This window comes from Pseudorca crassidens, chromosome 3 (genome assembly GCF_039906515.1).
Source record: "Pseudorca crassidens isolate mPseCra1 chromosome 3, mPseCra1.hap1, whole genome shotgun sequence".
Classification (NCBI taxonomy): domain Eukaryota; kingdom Metazoa; phylum Chordata; class Mammalia; order Artiodactyla; family Delphinidae; genus Pseudorca; species Pseudorca crassidens.
The window spans coordinates 55,959,857-55,981,951 of record NC_090298.1 but is presented as its reverse complement, the minus strand read 5'-3'; the positions used below and the strand labels follow the sequence as shown (position 1 = coordinate 55,981,951).

Genomic DNA, 22,095 nt, shown 5'->3' with positions numbered 1-22,095 from the left:
AAAACCCATGAAATTTATCATCTTAACCACTTTTAAGTGTACACTTCAGTAGTGTTAAGTATATTCACACTGTTGTACAATAGATATCCAGGACTTTTTAACCTTGCAAAACCAAAACTCTACCCATTGAGCAGTTCCCTATTTCCTGCTCTCCCACAGCCCCTGCTAACTGCTGTTCTACTTTGTTGCTGTGAATTTGACTACTTAGGAGCCTCATATGAGTGGAATCATACAGTCAGTGTGTTTATTTTTGCTTACATGCTCTTTTTGGCTCATGGTTGTCCTTGGAGTGCTTTCAATTTTCTTTTCTATCTATCCAGATCCTTTTAGTTTTTATTTCCTAGCCTGTTTCCTCCATGATCATCCACCATACATTCCTTTCCCTTTTTTTTCCTTTTTTTTATTGAGGTATAATTGACATATAACATTACATTAATTTTAGTTGTACGACATAATGATTTGCTATTTATACATATTGCAAAATGATCACAGTAAGTCTAGTTAATATCTGCCACCATACATAGTTATAATATTTTTTTCCTTGTGTTGAGAATTTTTTGTCTTTGCAACTTTCAGATATGCAATACAGTGTTACTAACTATAGGCACTGTGTTGCACATTACATTCCCGTGACTTATTTACCTGATAACTGGAAGTTGGTACTTTTTGACCCCCTTTGCCTGTTTCAGTCCCCTCCCCCATCCCCTCTACCCCCCCCTCTGGAAACCACCAATCTGTTCTTTGTATTTATGAGGTTGGGCTTTTTTTGTTTGTTTGTTCTGTTTTTTGTTCTTAAATTCCACAGATAAGTAAGATCACATGGTATTCGTCTCTCTGTCTTACTTCACTTAGTGTAATGACCTCAAGATCCATTCATGTTGTCTCAAATGACAAGATTTCTTTTTTATGGCTGAATAATATTCTATTGTATATGAACAGTTATCCCCTGCTTTTTAAAAGTTTGCTTTATACCACTTCACTTTTATAAAACACCTACATTAGTAACTATTTTCACTAACTGAAGGAAATCCAAAGAGGATTTTTGCTTTTATGAAAAAAAAAAAAAGGTGAAAAGCAAAAATAACATTCAGTGTTTTGTTTTGCAGCAAGCCATTATAGAGGCAGCAGGCAACCCAAGCAGTGAGAGTGGCACCACCAAGCTCCTTCCCCAGGAGCTACACTCAACATCTCAGCATCAAGCCACCATAGCTTTGAACTGTGCCTGTGAGCATCTGTACTTTATCCTGATTTATTCTGTTTATCCATTAGCAAGTTGTGTTCTCACATAATTGATTCTTTGCTTTACTCCATTTCCATTTACAAAAGCTTTCATAGGAACACTCTACTTTCATATAGTGGGGAAAACCTGTATACATTTTCTTTTTTAAAGATTTATTTATTATTTATTTATTTAATTAATTTATTTTCAGCTGTGTAGGGTCTTAGTTGTGGCACGCAGGATCTTCGTTGAGGCATTGCTGCACACAGGCTTCTCTCTGGTTGTGACGTGCGGGTTTCTCTTCTCTAGTTGTGGCACATGGGCCTAGTTGCCTGGACATGTGGGATCTTAGCTCCCTGACCAGGGATTGAACCCGCGTCCCCTGCATTGTAAGGCGGATTCTTTACCACTGGATGGCCAGGGAAGTCCCTGTATACATTTTCTTTATCCATTCACCCATTGTTGGACACTTAGGTTGTTTCCATATCTTATCTGTTGTAAAATTTTTAATTTTTTGAGGAAGCTTCATACTATTTTCCATAGTGGCTGCACCAGTTTACATTCCTACCAATAGCGTACTAGTGTCCCTTTTCTCTACATCCTCATCAACACTTGTTATTGTCTTTTTGATAATAGCCATTCTAACAGGTGTGAGGTGATACATCACTGTGGTTTTGCATTTCCCTAATGATTGGTGACGTTGAGCATCTTTTCACGTACCTGTTAGCCATCTGTATGTCTTCTTTGGAAAAATGTCTATTCAGATCTTCTGTCCTTTTTCTAAAATAAATTTATTTTATTTTATTTATTTTTGGCTGTGTTGGGTCTTCTTTGCTGCACGTGGGCTTTCTCTAGTTGTGGCGAGTGGGGGCTACTCTTCATTGTGGTGCACCTGCTTCTCATTCTGATGGTTTCTCTTGTAGCAGAGCACGGGCTCTAGGTGCACGGTCTTCAGTATTTGTGGCACGTGCGCTTCAGTAGTTGTGGTGCACAGTCTTAGTTGCTCCACAGCATGTGGGATCTTCTGGACCAGGGATTGAACCGTGTCGGCACATTCTTAACCACTGCGCCACCAGGGAAGTCCCTTTTGCCTATTTTTAGCTGAATTGTTTGGGGTTTTGCTCGAGTTGCATGAGTTCTTTACATATCTTAGATATTAACCCCTTATCAGATAAATGATTTGCAAATATTTTCTCCCATTGAGTTTTTTGCCTTTTCATTTTTGTTTATTTATTTATTTATTTATTTATTGCTATGCAGAAGCTTTTAAGTTTGGTGTATTCCCACTTGTTAGTTTTTGCTTCTGTTGCTTTTGCTTTGGTGTCAAATCCAAAAAAATCATTGCCGAGACTGATTTCGAGGAGCTTACTGCCTATGTTTTCTTCTAGGAGTTTTATGATTTTAGGCCTTACGTTTAAGTTTTTAATCCATTTTTAGTTAATTCTTTTTTTTATTTATTTTATTGAAATATAATTGGTTTACAATGTTGTATTGATTTATACTGTACAACAAAGTGATTCAGTTATACATATATATATACATTCTTTTTCACATTCTTTTCCATTGTGTTTTATCACAGCATATTGAATAGTTTCCTGTCCTTTACAGTAGCGTTTTGAGTTAATTCTTATATGTGGTATAAGACAATGGCCCAGTTTCATTCTTTTGCATGGGGCTCCAGGTTTTTTTTTTTTTTTTTGCATCATTTATTGAAGAGACTATCTTTTCCCCATTATATATTGGTTCTTTTGTCATATATTAATTGACCATATATGCGTGGCTTTATTTCTGGGCACTCTATTCTGTACCACTGATTTGTCTGTCTTTATACCAGTACCATACTATTTTGATTACTGTGGCTTTGTAATATAGTTTGAAATCAGGGAGCATGGTGCCTCCAGCTTTGTTGTTCTTTCTCAAGATTGCTTTGGCTATTTGGGGTCTTTTGTGGTTCCATACAAATTTTGGGATTTTGCTAGGGGTTGCATTGAATCTGTAGGTTGCTTTAGGTAATATGGACATTTTAACAATATTAATATTTCCAGTCCATGAGTACAGAAAATCCTTCCATTTATTTCTGTTTTCTTCAGTTACTTTAATAATATCTTATAGTTATCAGTGTACAAGTCTTTGTTTTCCTTGATTAGGTTTATTCCTAGGTATTTTATTCTTTTTGATGCAGTTGTAAATGAGATTGTATTAATTTCTCTTTCTGATAGTTTGTTTTTATGGTATAGAAATTCAACACTTTTTATATATTGATTTTGTGTCCTGCAACTTTACTAAATTTGTTTATTCTAACAGTGTTTTGGTGGGGTCTTTAAGGCTTTCTATGTATAGTGTTGAGTTATCTGCAAATAGTGACATTTTTATTTCTTCCTTTACAAATTGGATGCCTTTAATTTATTTCTCTTGCCTAATTGCTCTGGCTAGGATTTCTAATACTTTGTTGAATAAAAGTGGTAAGAGTGGACATCTTGTGCCTGATGTTAGAGGAAAAGCTTTCAGCTTTTCATCATTTAGGATGATGTTAGCTGTTTGTCATGTATAGCCTTTATGATGTTGAGGTATGTTCCCTCTATACCCACTTTGTTGAGAGTTTTTATCATAAATGGATATTGAATTTTGTCAAATGCTTTTTCTGCATCTATTGAGATGATCATATGATTTTCTTCCTTCTTTTTGTTAACGTGATGTATCACGTAGATTAATTTGTGAATGTTGAACCGTCCTTGCATCCCTGTGATAAATCCCACTTGATCACGGTATAAGATTCTTTTAAATGTGTTGTTGAATTCGGATTGCTAATATTTTGTTGAGGATTTTTACATCTGTGTTAATCAGGGATGTTGGCCTGTAGTTTTCTTTTTTTGTGTTGTCCTTGTTTGGTTTTGATATTAGGGCAATGTTGACCTCATGAAATGAGTTTGGAAGTGTTCCTTCCTCTTCTATTTTTTTTGGAAAAGTTTGAGAAGGATTAGTATTAATTCTTATTTGAATGTTTGAAAGAATTGACCTGTGAAGCTCTCTGGTCTTGAGCTTTTGTTTGAATTAATAGTCAAAAGCCTCTAACAATCTTACTAGTAATGGGTCTATTGAGATTTTCTGTTTCTTCATGATTCACTCTTGGTAAGGTGTATGTTTCTTTGAATTTTGTCCATTTCTTCTAGGCTGTCAGATTTGTTGGCATATAATTGTTCATAGTACAGTCAGCCTTTCATATCCTAAGGTTCCACATTTGCACATTCAACCAACTTCAGATCAATCATATTTGGGTAAAAAAAAATATTTCCAGAAGGTTCCAAAAAACAAAACTTGAATTTGCTGCATGCCAGCAACTATTTACATAGCATTTACATTATATTAGGTGTTACTAACAGTAAAGTATGCAGGATTGTATGCAAATACTATGCCATTTTATATAAAGGACTTGAGCAAGCGTCAATTTTGGTATCCGTGGTGGGTCCTGGAACCAGTGCCCTGCAGATATTGAGGGATGACTGTAGTTACTTAAGATCCTTTGTATTTTCTGTGGTATCAGTTGTAATGTCTCCACTTCCATTTCCGATTATATTTATTTGAGTCCTATGTTTTTTTCTTTGTGAGTCGATCTAGAGGTTTGTCAATTTTATCTTTTTAAAGAAACTACTGTTAGTTTCATTGATCTTTTTTACTGTCTTTTAGTTTCTGTTTCATTTCTTTTCACTCTGATCTTTGTTAATTCATTCCTTTTACCAACTTTGAGTTTCATTGGGTTCCTCTTTTCCTAATACTTAGGTGAAACTTAGGTTGTTTGAGATTTTTTTCTTCTTTCTTTTTGGCTGTGTTGGGTCGTCATTGTTGCACGCAGGCTTTCTCTAGTTGCAACGAGCAGGGGCTACTCTTTGTTGCGCACAGCCTTCTCATTGCGGTGGCTTCTCTTTGTTGTGCACAGCCTTCTCATTGCAGTGCCTTCTCTTGTTGTGGAGCACAGGCTCTAGGCACACGGACTTCCCTAGTTGTGGCACATGGGCTCAGTATTTGGTGGCTCAAGGGCTCCAGAACACAGGCTCAGTAGTTGTGGCGCACGGGCTTAGTTGCTCCGCGGCATGTGGGATCTTCCCGGACCAGAGCTCGAACCTGTTGGCAGGCGGATTCTTAACCACTGTGCCGCCAGGGAAGTCCTCTTGTTTCTTGATATTGGCATTTATCTATGAACTTGCTGCTTAGAACTGCTTTTGCTAAGTTTGGTACGTTATATTTCTATTTTCATTTGTATCAGGTATTTTTTATTTCTCTTTTGATTCCTTCTTTAACCCGTTGGTTGTTCAGTAGCATGTTGTTTAATCTCCATGTATTTGTGAATTTTCCAGTTTTTTTCTTATAATTGGTTTCTGCTTTCATACATTGTGGTCAGACAAGATGCTTGATATGATTTCCATTTTCTTAAATTTATTAAGACTTCTGTCCTGACATGTGATCTATCCTGGAGAATGTTCTTTCACACCTGAGAAGAATGTGTATTTCTGTTGCTCTGTATTTTTCCATTAAGTTAATCTGATTTGACATATCTTTCAAGGCAGATGGTTCCTTATTGATTTTTTAATTTTTTTTTGGCGGTACGTGGGCCTCTCACTGTTGTGGCCTCTCCCATTGCGGAGCACAGGCTCTGGACGCGCAGGCTCAGCGGCCATGGCTCACAGGCCCAGCCGCTCTGCGGCATGTGGGATCTTCCCAGACTGGGGCACGAGCCCGCGTCCCCTGCATTGGCAGGTGGACCCTCAACCACTGCGCCACCAGGGAAGCCCGTTCCTTATTGATTTTTTTATCTGAATGATATATCTGTTGCTGGGGTGTTAAAGTTCCCTACCATTATTGTATTGTCTGTCTCTCCCTTTAGGTCTGTTAATATTTGCTTTATATATTTAGGGGCACCTGTGTTGGGTGCATTAGTATGTTTGAATGTTGTATCCTTTTCATGGATTGACACCTTTATTACTATGTAGTGCTCTTCTTTACCTTTTATTACAGTCTTTGTTTTTTTTTTTTTTTTTTCTTTTTGTGGTACGCGGGCCTCTCACTGTTGTGGCCTCTCCCGTTGCGGAGCACAGGCTCCGGGACGCGCAGGCTCCGGACACGCAGGCTCAGCGGCCATGACTCACGGGCCCAGCCGCTCCGCGGCATGTGGGATCCTCCCGGATCGGGGCACGAACCCGCGTCCCCTGCATCGGCAGGCGGACTCTCAACCACTGCGCCACCAGAGAAGCCCTACAGTCTTTGTTTTAAAGTCTACTTGTCTTACGAGTATTGCTACCCCAGCCTTCTTTTCATTTCCGTTTGCATGGAACATCTTTTTCCACCTCTTCACTTTGAGTCTATGTGTGTTCTTACATCTGAAGTGAGTCTCCGGTAGGCAGCATATAGGTGAGTTTTAGTTTGTTATCCATTCAACCACTCTGTGTCTTTTGATTGGAGAATTTAAATTTAGTCCATTTATATTTTAAGTAATTATTGATAGGTATGTACTTATTGCCATTTTGTTAAATTTCTTCTGGAGGTTTTGTAGTTCTTCTGTTTCCTTCTTTCCTCTCTCTTCGTTTGTGGTTTGATCATTTTCTCTAATGGTATGCTTAGATATTTTTCTCTTTATCTTTTGTGTATTTCCAATAGATTTTTGCCTTGTGGTTACCATGAGTCTTTTACATATAAAAACTTATATTTATTGCCATCTATTTTAAGTTGATAATAAGTTAAATTTGAACTCATTCTAAAACTCTACATTTTTACTCCCCTCCACATTTTGTCTTTGATGTCACATTTTACATTAAGCGCCTTTCTGGGAGATACAGTGAGCTTGAGCCAGGCAGAGAGAGAGTGCAGATGTTGCATCCAGTAGCCTCTGAGCATCTTTGTAGATCCCTAGCTATGCACCAAACTAGAAGCCTCCTCCTCAAGACTAATTTCCTTTATAAGCAAATAGGCCTTTTTCGCAGAAAGAATGGTGTGTGTTTCAGTCTGCTGTCTGTGCAGTTTCCTGGGGGTGGTAGCCTGCCAAGGACTGTCTCTTTGGTTGTTACAGCCCCATGGGACCCAAGAACACAGTAAGCCCCACCCTGGGCTGCAGCTGTAAAAACCAAGCCACCAGACATAAAAACTGGGACTGTGTCTTTGATTGTTAACAGTCCCAGGGGACCCAAGAACACAGTAAGCCCCACCCTGGGCTGCAGCTGTAAAAACCAGGACACCAGACATAAAAACTGGGACATCAGATGTGCATAAAAGCTCCCCTCTGGGAGTTACTGCTGCTGTGGAGAGCAGCAGAGGGCAAAGATGGCCCTTGCTGGCTGGAGTGAGGCAGATGGCATAAAGATGGTGCTGCTAGCCTCCGTCCTTAGTGTCCCAGCAGGTCCCTAGATGTATGTTAAATTAAATGCCTACTCTGCAGGTCAGCACTTTACGATAAGTGAGCCTCTTTGACAGTAAGTCTGGGTGCCTCTCAATCAGCTGCTTCTGCGCTGGGTCGTTGGAGGGGAGGAGTGGTTCCAAGCATGGGAACCCTTTCAGTTCCTGTTCCCTCGTGGGTTTCGCGGACGTGAATCCTCTTGGTTTTTAAAGTTAGATGTTTTGGGGACTCATCTCTCAGGTGCTGCTCTTAAAACCTAGGGTGCCCAATTTGGAGTTCAGACCCGTTGCTCCTCAGGGAAAAGCTCCAGGTTGTGAGTTCACTCCTGACTGTGGGTCTCCACACCGGGAGAGGGGTTTATGGCAAGAGTGTTTCTCAGCCTCTCCTTCCCACTTCTGAATTTGTACTTTTTGTTTGTACTTCATGTTTTAATATTTTATCATATTCATTTTATATTATTCTTTTGTGTGACAGTATGTCTTAAATCCCTGGTGGCTGGTTGTTTTCCCGCTCTGCCAAACTAAACCCTTTATCTGCTCTTAGAAAAGACTGAAACAGGGATTACCCTTGAGCAGATCCACTTATGGTTGGTGGATAGGGATTAAATTGTGGAGTGTTTACTTCATGGCACTCTTAGAACATTTACGTATGTCTAGTTTTGGGGGTAATGTCCCATAATCTCTAAGCAGGTAGGCTTCTTGTGGTTTATTTAGGATTTAAAATACCCATTTTTAATGTAATTTCATTATGTCTGAATTAAGATAGCTCTTATTACTTGTTACTAACACATTTTTGATGAAATCCAACCAAACATGAATTGTTTTTATTCTTTACCCTTCCCAGAGTGATGATTCTGACATTTGGGATGATACAGCATTGATAAAAGCTTATGATAAAGCTGTGGCTTCATTTAAGGTATGAAATGCTTATTTATTCTTTTCCTTATTTCCTCATGTGTAATACTCATTCAGGGAAAAAGATGATAGAATACTTACAGTAAAGTGTTGAAGTACATATTATTCAGTCTAATTTTGAAGATTAAAAGATAACAGGTTAGGGCTTCCCTGGTGGCGCAGTGGTTGAGAGTCCGCCTGCCGATTCAGGGGACACGGGTTCGTGCCCCGGTCCGGGAGGATCCCACATACCGCGGAGCAGCTGGGCCCATGATCCATGGCCGCTGAGCCTGCACATCCGGAGCCTGTGCTCCGCAACGGGAGAGGCCACAACAGTGAGAGGCCCGCGTACCGCAGAAAAAAAAAAAAAAAAGATAACAGGTTAGATAAATTAGTTATCTTCCTTTAGAAGTTAGTAACCAGTCTATATGTCATCCCTTTAACAGAGGCAATTTAAGCAGAGTTTTAAACATTTATAATTTTTAGTGTGTTTAGACTGTATCAAACTATCAAAGTCTTCTAATTCAGATTAGTGGAAGGACAATCTGAATTATACTTTTGAAACATTTAACAAGCCTTTATTGAAATAATATTGAGGATAAATAGCCTAGTGCAGTAATGAATACTTACAGAGTGTTTACAGTGTTCTAGGCACTGTTCCATGTGCTTTACATACATTAAATTAATGTAATCCTCCCCAGATCCTATGAGGTATCAAGTCAAGTGTTCCTGATGGTGATGAATGTCAGGGAATATACATTTCTTTTGCAGGGCGAAGTCTATTTTTTTGTGGCTCAAACAAGACATTTACACAGTTGTCCAATATCATCATTTTCCCCACTGTCTAAGGTGCTTAGTCTTATTGAGCATCATACGTGGGCCATTAGTAGTCCAGGCACAGAGCATACACTCATACAGAGCACCAAGCATGGAGTCCACTTCCATCCCTAGTCCCTCCTGTAGCATGAGGTAAAGGTCAGATCTGTATGTCATCCTTGAAGCTGAACTCTGAATTTGTCAATAACATGCTTTCCAACATACATTTAGACTAGAAATAACACTAATGCAGAGTTACCAAGAGAGTTCTATAAAACGCAGATGGGGCTCAATGTGGGACGGGGTTGGTGATATTGCGTGGGGAGGTAGACTGAGCAGAGAAAAAGAACTGATTTGGGCAAGAGATAGTTTACTTTTAATTGTGTTGCATTTGAGGTAAATGTGAAGATATGAAATTGGTAATTGGAAATGTTGAACTAAGGAGAAAAGTCAGAGCTGGATAATAGCTTTGGAAGTTTGTTTGCATAGAAAGTATAATTGAAGTAATAGGAATAGGTGATCATAAGCTGGTAAAGAAGGATGGCCAGTTCTTGTTGGGAATGCCCAAGTTTTAGACTTGATCAGAGAAATAATAAAAGAATTAGGGCCCAACATTGCTATGTCATCAAAAATGTTGTGACTGTCAAAAAGAAAAATGATTGACAGAGTCTAATGTTATGGAAAGGTTGAGAGTGAGGAGACTTGCTTATAAGGGTCCTTAGAGCTGATTATCAGATATATGATACCTTCAAGAGCAGTTTCTTAGCATGTGGGATGGTGAAGAGAGGAAATAGAAGCTATCTGAGACGGTGGGGCCTGGAGACCAGTTTATAGTGACTGAGTTATATTGTGACTTTCTTAATATATCACCCTGTAACATGTACGTTTCTATTCATGTTTTCATAGCACGCTCTAAAGAACGGTGACATTCCCGAAGTTTCAGAAAAACCAAAAGGCGCACCTAAAAGAAAACCTGCTAAGAAGAATAAAAGCCAAAGAAAGAATACCACAACTCCCTTGAAGCAGGTTATTTTAAAACCTTGAGATTTAACTTCAAAGAATTTCTTGTTACTGTCCTTATTAAACAGTATAAAGTACCTTTAAATTATTAGGACAGTGTTTTCTATTGACATAAAATTTCTAAAGCACCTATTAAACTTTCTGTTGTTTAGGAACATGCATGTTAATATAAAGAATTAGGAGGAAATGATAAATACTAAATTCAGGACAGTGTTTATGTTGGAGGTAGAGGGGAGGAAGGCAGTGCAACTTGGAAGAAGTACCTGAAGGCTTAAACTGAATTGACAGTGTTTGACTTTTCTAAATCTGAGAGAGGTATCCTTTTTTTTTCCTTCAAAAATCCTAAAACTGTTAATACCTGGGGACCAGATACTCTGGGTAGAGTCATTTCTGCTATTTAAAACAGTCCACATAGAAGCTAATTATTTTGGTGTCTCATTAGTTGCTTTAGTTTCATCATTACCAAGGGGGAAGAGAGCTGATGTTTGATAAGCACGTGCTATGTGTTGGGCTAGCGTACTGGACACTTTACATGCTTCCCCTCTTTTCTGTTCTTCACAACAAATATGTGAGGCAGATTATACTACACCCACTTAACAGATGAGGAAAATAAGACTCAAGGAGATTAAGAAACTGGTCCATGATTATATAAATGGCAGGACCATGTCATGTTATATTTATATTAGAATTCAGATTTCTGTGGTTTTGGCCCCAAGTTTTTTCACTATAACATTCTGCCTCCCAGAACAGTTAACCAGAGACTGTCCCCTCCACCCCCAACCCCGCTCCACCCAAACAAGATTATAGTTTACCCTCTTTTAAAGAAATGTGCATGTGTCTATCTTTGGTTTCTCTTATAGTGGAAAGTTGGTGACAAATGTGCTGCCATTTGGTCAGAAGATGGCTGTGTTTACCCAGCTACCATTGCTTCGATTGACTTTAAGAGAGAAACCTGTGTTGTCATTTACACTGGATATGGAAATAGAGAGGAGCAAAATCTGTCTGATCTACTTTCCACAACCTCTGAAGTAGCTAATAATATAGAACAGAATGCTCAGGAGGTAAGGATAAAAAAATGGAATTCTTGGAAGCAGAAACTAGATGAGAAATTAAGCAGTATAACTGGTTGTCAGTTTGATCCCCTGAAGCATTATATTTTTCTTAATGATGCCTTTATAACAAAAGTACATGTATTTCTTTCTCTTAAAAGAATGAAAATGAAAGTCAAATTTCAACAGATGAAAGCGAGAACTCCTCCAGGTCTCCTGTAAATAAACCAAATAACATCAAGTCAAAAGCTGCTCCATGGAACTCTTTTCTCCCTCCACCACCCCATATGCCAGGACCAGGTCTGGGACCAGGAAAGGTAAACTACCCAGAAAAGGTTTTCCAGGAAATAGTTCATATAGTATTGGAACATTCAGCCCCTCCATGAAGTGACTCGTAGCTTTTCTCACGAAACTTTTTTTTTTTGGCTGCGCCCTGCAGCTTGCAGGATCTTAGTTCCCGGACCAGGGATTGAACCCGGGCCACCTGGACTGCTAGGGATTTCCCTCATGAAACTTTAGTAGCTTTCCATAGATGTTGTAAATACATACCTGAGAATTCTTTGTAAAGGAAATAAGATAGTAAAGCAGAATAGTTTATAATGAAAGCCTTTCCTAACAATTTTAATAGAGTATTAGGTATATTAGAGTAATAGCAAACTTTTGGAGATTGATATATATACTCTACTATGTGTAAAATAGATAACTAATAAGAACCTACTGTATAGCACAGGGAACCCTACTCAATGCTCTGTGGTGACCTAAATGGGAAGGAAATCGAAAAAAGAGGGGATATATGTATATATGTATAACTGATTCACTTTGCTGTACAGCAGAAACTAACACAACATTGTAAAGCAACTATTCTCCAATAAAAATTAATAAAAAAAATAGTTTAGCAAACTTAAGTTTGAAAGTATAATATTTTATCATCAGCTGGATGTTGTGCTGTAGTTCTCTGTGTCACTTGTATAAGGTATATAAAAATTGGAAGAGAACACAGTATTTACATCTGATACAGGTGAAATCCAAAGAAGCTCCCAGACTGTTTTGTAGAGCAAAATGTAAATGCTGTTTTTATTCATGGTTCTTTTGGTTATCAGTAGCAAATCAACTTAAACAAAAAGTATTTTTACTTTAGGTTATATCATGGAGTCAAAGTCCCCGTCCAGTAGTTTTGTATAAAGCATTGATTTCTTCAGGCAGTGATAATAATAAAGATTTTTAAAATCAAGCATGACATTAAAACTTTTCCTTAGGATTCCCTGTTGAAAGCTTCTTTATTGAGGTTTATATTCTATCACATTTTTCAGAATGGTCAGACCTCTTAATTTATATACATAATAAACATGCTTCATTGGTCTCAGGGGGCTGATTTTTCTTGTTAAGTGAGAGACACTAATTTTTATAATATATGCTCTAAATTAGCATATGTAATTGAAAGGACATCCAATAGATTATGCAATTTAATTAATGAAATTGTGGGAGATATGGTCTTTTGGTCTTTTATGATGGAAATGTCTTGCTGAGTATACGGTCTCTGATTTATTAGGTAATTTTAAATTTTTCTTACTTTGGCTTTACTGCCTGAATGTCTACATAGAAAGGAAATGAGAAAAACCTAAATTTATGAGTATATATGACTTCAGCATTTGGTACGTGAAATTCTATTTAACCGTTTTGATATGAATAATATAGATATTATTCTGGACAATTATTTCGATTCTTTTGACATTGAATTCTTTTTTGCTCTTTACATATTGAAACTGTTAAATTGGTCTTTCTTTGAAATGTTCTTTACAGCCAGGTCTAAAATTCAGTGGCCTGCCGCCGCCGCCACCCTTCCCGTCATCCTGGCTGCCTCCATTTCCTTCTGGACCACCAGTAAGTGCAAAAGAATTCAGATTAAACTTTGCTTTCATACACAGTTTGGGATTTAGCAGAACATAGTTAGTTCAGAAATGTCACAGCCAGGTTCTGATGGGTAAAAATTCGGACTAAACTTCAGGGGTTTTTTGTTTTTGTTTTTGTTTTTTATTTTTGGCTGCGTTGGGTCTTCGTTGCTGTGCGCGGCTTTCTCTAGTTGTGGTGAGCGGGGGCTACTCTTCATTGCGGTGCCCAGGTTTCTCACTGCGGTGGCTTCTCTTGTTGCGGAGCACGGGCTCTAGGCGCGCGGGCTCAGTAGTTGTGGCTCGCGGGCTCTAGAGCGCAGGAGCAGTTGTGGCACACGGGCTTAGTTGCTCTGCAGCGTGTGGGATCTTCCCTGACCAGGGCTTCAACCCATGTCCCCTGCATTGGCAGGCAGATTCTTAACTACTGCGCCACCAGGGAAGTCCCAGGGTTTTTGTTTTTAATGACCTTCTGCTACCCAGACTCAGTTCTCTTATAGCCCATATTATTCATGCTTCCTTCCCGGCAGCAGTATCTCATTCTAAGGGAGATAGCGCCTATCCAAAAGGATTTATTTACACCATACCTTAGGATTGATGTTTTACCCTTCCAGGCATGGTCTGATCACGTAGACTGTCCAGATATCAACAATAGGCAAAATACAAAGACACTTTTTGGCAGACTGCATTGGGGTGGGGGCCGTGCAGATGTTCTAGCCAGAACTTTTACTTGAAAACGCTGTGTGGGTGTTTTTTGAGGAAAACCATAGAAGTATTTATCCTTTGTCTTTTACCTATAGCTTCATAATGGAACAGAAAAATAGGTCTAATGAAAGCAAAATGTTTAAATATTTTATGTGACCTGTTGCCTTTTGATTCTTATTCAATTTAATTTTATTGGTCTCTTGTTGTTGTTACTGGTTGGCTTTCTCCAAATCCCAGATTTTTAAAAAAATTTTAACTAGGAGATGACATGGAATGTAGGGAAAGATACAACTAACATCCAGCATTCTGTACGTAAAATAGGTTTCCAGACCTTATGTTTTTGTCTACTGATTTTAAAGTGTATCTTTTTCCATTTCCAGATAATTCCCCCACCACCTCCTATGTGTCCAGATTCTCTGGATGATGCTGATGCTTTGGGAAGTATGTTAATCTCTTGGTACATGAGTGGTTATCATACTGGTTACTATATGGTAAGTGATCACTCAGCATCTTTCCTGACAGTCACTTTGTGGTTTTGTGACTTTGTTTCGTTTGTGACTAAAAAGTGGTTTCTTATGTTAGGTAGATCCTGAGAGTTGAAAACTATAGGCAGGTTCAGTTCCAGACCACTGCAATGAAGTGAGCATCACAATTAAGCGAGTCATGAATTTTTTGGTTTCCTAGTACGTATAAATGTTATGTTTACACTATACTGTATTCTAGTACGTATGTAATAGCATTATGTCTTAAAAGCAGTGTACATACCTTAATTTTAAAATATTTTATTGCCGAGAAAAGCTAGCTACTATCTGACAACACAGGGTTGCCCCAGCCTTCAATTTGTGCAGAATACAGTATCTGCAAAGTACAATAAAGCAAGGTATGTCTGTACCTTACAGTTTTAAACAATACAGCTATCTAAGGCTAAAATTACTGTTGTATTGTCCCCACTAAGTATAGTTGTAGTGCATTTAAAAATCTTTCATATCATTAGGTTATTTTTATTACAGTTGGCCCTCTGTATCCACGGGTTCCACATCCATGCATTCAACCAACTGTGAATGGTCGAAGAAAAAGAATTCCAGAAAGTTCCAAAAAAGCAAAACTTGAATTTACTGCATGCTGACAACTATTTACATAGCATTAGATATTATAAGTAACCTAGAGATGATTTAAAGTATATGAGAGGATGTGCATAGGTTACATGCAAGTACTGTGCCATTTTATATAAGGGACTGGAGCATCCGCAGATTTTGGTGTTCAGTGGCAGGGCAGGATGGGGGTGTATCCTGGAACTCATTCCCCCCCCATGGCTATCAAGGGACGAATGTGTACATTTTCTAATTTAGTGAAACTTTTTCTAAATTATTTTCTAATCTCATTAGTCTTTCTATTTTGATTTGAAATAAAATGGGTTGTAGGAGAGGGGAAAAGGAAGGATAATACCCCCAACTCCCCCACCCCACCTCCAAGTAAAAGGAAAAGAAAGACAAAACAATAAGTTATTTTTGTGCACAGTGAAAGTCTGGTGTGATAAATGCCAAACTGGACCTTAGGGACTGAGGCTCCAAACTTCTCGTTTTATGCATCTATCTGTTGCAGACATGTTCTATTGTGGTTTAGCAGGAAATTTTAAAGTTTTTAAAAAATGAAACTAATATGGCATGCTAAGATTATGACGTGATACTTGAATTTTTAGTTCACTAATATATAGAAGAAACTAAACAACTGACTTGAAGATGTAATTTTATAAGTATATCATCTGTACATTCCTCCACCAATATTCTTACTTTAAAGCTACTCTTCAGCTGTTGTATAACCCTGATATATTTGTACGGTATGATGAAGTTGCACTTTTAATGACCGAAATGATAATGGAAACTAAATTAATAGTTCGTACTGTTTTGAGACCAGTCATCTGATAACTTTCGAAGCTTCCCCCTTCTGCACTTCAAATTTCTCTGCATGTTTTCTGTAAATTATGAAATATAGTTGTTTCTCGGTATCTGCAGGCGATTGGCTCCAGGATCCCTGCAGGTACCAAAATTCGGGGATGCTCACGTCCCTTATAGAAAATGGCATACTACTTGCATATAACCTACACACATCCTCCTGTGTACTTTGAATCATCTTTAGATTACTTATAATACCTAATACAATGTGAATGATATGTAGGTAGTTGCTGGTATGTAGCAAATTAAAGTTTTGCTTTTTGGAACTTTCTGGAATTCCTTTTTTCTAATACTTTAGATCTGCAGTTGGTTGAATCCGCAGATGTGGAATCTGTGGATACAGAAGGCCAACTGTATTTTGAAAAATAATTATATATAAAGTATTGGCATAAGTTATGTTTATTTATTTATTTTTGTGGTACGCGGGCCTCTCACTGCTGTGGCCTCTCCCGTTGCGGAGCACAGGCTCCGGACGCGCAGGCCCAGCGGCCATGGCTCACGGGCGTAGCCGCTCCACGGCATGTGGGATCTTCCCGGACCAGGGCACGAACCCGTGTCCCCTGCATCGGCAGGCGGAGTCTCAACCACTGCGCCACCAGGGAAGCCCAAGTTATGTTTACTTTAAAATTTTTTAGACAGGAAAGGTAGAGGGGGCAAAATTCATCCATAGTTCTAGTACCCAGATGTACCATATTTTGCCTTGTTTTCAGGTTCATATCATGCAAAGGTTCATGGCTTTGTTTGGTTGTTGTTGTTAGTGTAAACTTTTTATTGAAATATGCAGGCAGAAGAGTACACATATCAGAAGTCCACAGATTGATGAATTTTCACAAAGTGATCACATTTGTGTAATCAGCGCTAATATCAAGAAAAAAACCACAATCCTAAAGTTTCCTTTTATCCCCTTCTAGTCATTACCAATCCCTTTCCTAAGGGTAACCCTTTTCCTGACTTATAATGTCATCAAATTTTTTAATTTTGTGAATAGAATCACACATATACTCCTTTATGGCTGGCTTATTTTGCTCAACACTTTGTGAGATTAATCTACATTGTTGTGTGTGGTTGTAGCTGTATTTCATTCCATTGTATACATATACCATAATCTATTTATTCATTTTAACCGTTGACGGACATTTGGTTTGTTTCCAATTTGGGGCTATTAAATATTTTTAATAATTAAGCTTTATTAAGATACAATTTACATGGTATACAGGTCACCCATTTAAAGTGCACAGGTCAGTGGTTTTAGTTTTTATTATATTCACAATTATGTAGCCATCACTATAATCAATTTTATTTCATTTCATTTTGTTTCATTTCATTTTATTTGTTTTTGGTCACACTGCACAGCATGTGGGATCTTAGTTCCCTGACGAGGGATTGAACCTGCGCCCCCTGCATTGGAAGTACAGAGTCTTAACCACTGGACCGCCAGGGAAGTCCCTACAATCAATTTTAGAATAATTTCATTATCTACCCCCCAACCCCAAGAAAATCACATACCCTCATTTTCCCCAACCTCCCAGCAGTAGGCAATGACTAAATTACTTTCTGTCTTCTTTTGGATTTGCCTATTCTGGGCATTTTGAATAAATAGAATCTTACTGTATGTGATCTTTTGTGTGTATCCTTTTTCACTCAGCCTAATGTTTTCTAGATCCATCTGTGTTGTAGCATGTATCAGTACTTCATTTTTTATTGCCGAATAATACTCCGTTGTGTATATCACATTTTATCCATTTGGGTTGTTTCCACTTTTTGGCTGTAATGAATAATGCTGCTATGTACATTCGTGTACAAGTTTTTGTGAGGATGTACGTTTTCATTTCTCTTGGATATATACCTAGGAGTGGAATTGCTGGATCACATGGTATGTGAAGGTTCAGCTTTGGTAGGTAACCAAACCAGAATACAAGTGTGGTGTTGTTGTTTTAATAATTTCAGACTTACAGAAAAGTTGCAAAAGTAGTACAAGAATTTCCATTCTTGTAGGAATGGAATCCGCAGGTGTAGGTTCCCCAAATGTCAACTTTTTACCCCTTTAGGTTTCTCAGTCATTTCATTTTTCCTTCTCTCTCCTCTCTCTTTCTCTGTATCTATCTATATTTTTCCCCCCGAAGCTATTCAGAATCAGTTGCAGATACAGTGCCCCTAGCATTTAAATACACTATGTATTTCCTGAAAGGAAGAACATTCTTTTGTATAATCACCATATAGTTATCAAATCATGAACTTAAATCAATTAATACTGATACTATGATCTTATCTACTGGCCTTATTCAAATTTTGCCAGTTGTCTTATGAGTGTCCTTTACAACAAAAGAAAGTTGTTTTTTAATCTAGAATTCAGTCCAGGGCCACGTGTTACCTTTTGTTGTCATATCTCTTTAGTCTTATGTGACTGACTTTTTAAATATAGTTTTGTGTCCTCATACCATTTACATTGTTTTGTATCCTTTAAAAATATATATTTGTTAATTACACGTGATAAATGTAAAACCTTGTAAAATTTTCAAAAATTAAAGATGAGACAAAAATTCTGTTGGTGATCAAAGCCATGCCCGTAAATTGGGAGACTGAGATTGACATATGCACACTACTATATATAAAATAGATAACTAATAAGAACCTACTATACAGCACAGGGAACTCTTATTCAATACTCTGTAATGACCTATATAGGAATAGAATCTAAAAAAGAGTGGATATATGTATAACTGATTCACTTTGCTCTAGAGCAGAAACTAACACAACATTGTAAATCAACTGTACTCCAATAAAAATTAATTTAAAAAAAAAAAAGCCAGGCCCAGTTTCTACCCTTCTCCAGAGGTCACCACTGATATTAGTTTGCCATATAGCCTATCAAAATCTCTTTCTCTGTGTTCAGGTATATATGAGTGCTCATAAGAAATGTATTGTTTTTATGTTCATCTTTCTATATATAAAGTAAAGGCATTCTGTAAGAGTTTAGTTCAGGATTTCCCTGGCAGTCCAGTGGTTAGGACTCCGTGCTTCCATTGCAGGGAGCACAGGTTCGATCCCTGGTTGGGGAACTAAGATCCCGCATGCCACGTTGTGCAGCCAAAAAAAAAAAAAAAAAGAAGTTGGCTTTTCTTACTCGTCATTCTGTTGGTGACCAATTTCACTAAATTTACTGACCATTTACTTCAAATATATTCTTTCTAACTTCCCTGGTGATCACATCATTTCTCTCCTCCGCTTCATAGATGAACTTCTTCAAAAAATTATCTCTAGGGGCTTCCCTGATAGCACAGTGGTTGGGAGTCTGCCTGCCGATGCAGGGGACACGGGTTCGTGCCCCAGTCCGGGAAGATCCCACATGCCGCAGAGCGGCTAGGCCCGTGAGCCATGGTTGTTGAGCCTGTGCGTCCGGAGCCTGTGCTCCACAACGGGAGAGGCCACGACAGTGAGAGGCCCGCGTACCACCAAAAAAAAAAAAATTCTCTCTAGTTGTCCTCTTTACTTCCTTATCTCACATTCTCTTCAGGCCTGTCAGGTAGACTTCTGTCTTTCCTACTGTATTGAGATTTTTTTGTTTTTAAAGATTGTTTTTAATTAATTAATGAATTTATTTTGGGCTATGTTGGGTCTTCGTTGCTACGTCTGGGCTTTCTCTAGTTGCAGTGAGCGGGGTCTACTCTTCGTTGTGGTGCGTGGCTTCCCATTGCGGTGGCTTCTCTTGTTGCGGAGCCCAGGCTCTAGGCACGCGGGCTTCAGTAGTTGTGGTGGGCGGGCTTAGTTGCTCCACAGCATGTGGAATCTTCCCAGACCAGGGCTCGAACCCATGTCCCCTGCACTGGCAGGTGGATTCTTAACCACTGTGCCACCAGGGAAGCCCTGTATTGAGATTTTACCTCCAGATTGCTGACTCAGTCAGTTCTCTGCTTTATGTCTCTTACCTCTCAGCAACATTTTAATATATTTGACTACACTTTTGAAAGACTTTTTTCCTCCTGCCTTTGGTAACACGTTTTAATCTACTAGTCATTACCTTCTTCCTTGGCTGCTCCTTTTAGACTTCTTTAACAGCTTTTCCTCCTCTACCCAATATCTTTGTGGATTTCTTATGCACAACCCATAGCCCTCTCTACTCTAACTATAAACTCTCACTAGGTGACCTCATCTGCTCTAGGACTTAAAATGGCATGTCTGTACTGGAAGTTCTCAGATGTCTACCTCTGAATTTGAGACTTGTTTATCCAACTGCCTATTTTCCCTCACCACATGGATGTCTGTTAGGTACATCTCAAACCAAATATAGCCAAAACTGAACTGTTAGTGTTATTTCATACACCTCTATTCCCACAGCCTTTCCATCTCAGTAAGCAGTAACATTGATGCACTAGCAATACCAGTTTCTCAAGCCACAAATGTGGAGTTAGCGTTGATTGATTCCTCACTTTCCTTCACTTTTTTTTTTTTAAACATCTTTATTGGGGTATAATTGCTTTACAATGGTGTGTTAGTTTCTGCTTTATAACAAAGTGAATCAGTTATACATATACATATGTTCCCATATCTCTTCCCTCTTGCGTCTCCCTCCCTCCCACCCTCCCTATCCCATCCCTCCAGGCGGTCACAAAGCACCGAGCCGATATCCCTGTGCCATGCGGCTGCTTCCCACTAGCTATCTACCTTACGTTTGTTAGTGTGTATATGTCCATGACTCTCTCTCGCCCTGTCACAGCTCACCCTTCCCCCTCCCCATATCCTCAAGTCCTTCTCCAGTAGGTCTGTGTCTTTATTCCTGTCTTACCCCTAGGTTCTTCATGACATTTTTTTTTCTTAAATTCCATATATATGTGTTAGCATACGGTATTTGTCTTTTTCTTTCTGACTTACTTCACTCTGTATGACAGACTCTAGGTCTATCCACCTCATTACAAATAGCTCAATTTCGTTTCTTTTTATGGCTGAGTAATATTCCATTGTATATATGTGCCACATCTTCTTTATCCATTCATCTGATGATGGGCACTTAGGTTGTTTCCATCTCCGGGCTATTGTGAATATAGCTGCAATGAACATTTTGGTACATGACTCTTTTTGAATTTTGGTTTTCTCAGGGTATATGCCCAGTAGTGGGATTGCTGGGTCATATGGTAGTTCTATCTGTAGTTTTTTAAGGAACCTCCATACTGTTCTCCATAGTGGCTGAACCAATTCACATTCCCACCAGCAGTGCAAGAGTGTTCCCTTTTCTCCACACCCTCTCCAGCATTTATTATTTCTAGATTTTTTGATGATGGCCATTCTGACTGGTGTGAGATGATATCTCATTGTAGTTTTGATTTGCATTTCTCTAATGATTAGTGATGTTGAGCATCCTTTCATGTGTTTGTTGGCAGTCTGTATATCTTCTTTGGAGAAATGTCTATTTAGGTCTTCTGCCCATTTTTGGATTGGGTTGTTTGTTTTTTTGTTATTGAGCTGCATGTAAATTTTGGAGATTAATCCTTTGCCAGTTGCTTCATTTGCAAATATTTTCTCCCATTCTGAGGGTTGTCTTTTGGTCTTGTTTATGGTTTCCTTTGCTGTGCAAAAGCTTTGAAGTTTCATTAGGTCCCATTTGTTTATTTTTGTTTTTATTTCCATTTCTCTAGGAGTTGGGTCAGAAAGGATCTTGCTGTGATTTATGTCATAGAGTGTTCTGCCTATGTTTTCCTCTAAGAGTTTGATAGTTTCTGGCCTTACATTTAGGTCTTTAATCCATTTTGAGCTTATTTTTGTGTATGGTGTTAGGGAGTGATCTAATCTCATACTTTTACATGTATCTGTCCAGTTTTCCCAGCACCACTTATTGAAGAGGCTGTGCTTTCTCCACTGTACATTCCTGCCACCTTTATCAAAGATAAGGTGTCCATATGTGCGTGGGTTTACCTCTGGGCTTTCTATCCTGTTCCATTGATCTATCTTTCTGTTTTTGTGCCAGTACCATACTGTCTTGATTACTGTAGCTTTGTAGTATAGTCCGAAGTCAGGGAGCCTGATTCCTCCCGCTCCATTTTTCGTTCTCAAGATTGCTTTGGCTACTCAGGGTCTTTTGTGTTTCCATACAAATTGGGAAATTTTTTGTTCTAGTTCTGTGAAAAATGCCAGTGGTAGTTTGATAGGGATTGCATTGAATCTATTCCTTCACTTTTTAT

The 22,095-nt window shown here is 38.5% G+C and overlaps 1 protein-coding gene across 6 annotated transcripts in view; it reads left to right on the top strand.

The window, feature by feature from the left end:
- SMN2 (survival of motor neuron 2, centromeric) overlaps nt 1-22,095 on the top strand; it is a 46,096-nt gene that overhangs the window by 6,000 nt on the left and 18,001 nt on the right. For all 6 annotated transcript variants that reach the window (XR_010941979.1, XM_067730932.1, XM_067730927.1 and 3 more), the window contains exons 2-7: nt 8,445-8,516; nt 10,217-10,336; nt 11,191-11,391; nt 11,541-11,696; nt 13,180-13,260; nt 14,351-14,461. Coding sequence is in view for 5 of the 6 variants with exons in the window: in XM_067730932.1 (XP_067587033.1) it covers nt 8,445-8,516; nt 10,217-10,336; nt 11,191-11,391; nt 11,541-11,696; nt 13,180-13,260; nt 14,351-14,461 (741 nt within the window). In the remaining variant the exon portion in view is untranslated. The remainder of the gene's footprint in view (nt 1-8,444; nt 8,517-10,216; nt 10,337-11,190; nt 11,392-11,540; nt 11,697-13,179; nt 13,261-14,350; nt 14,462-22,095) is intronic.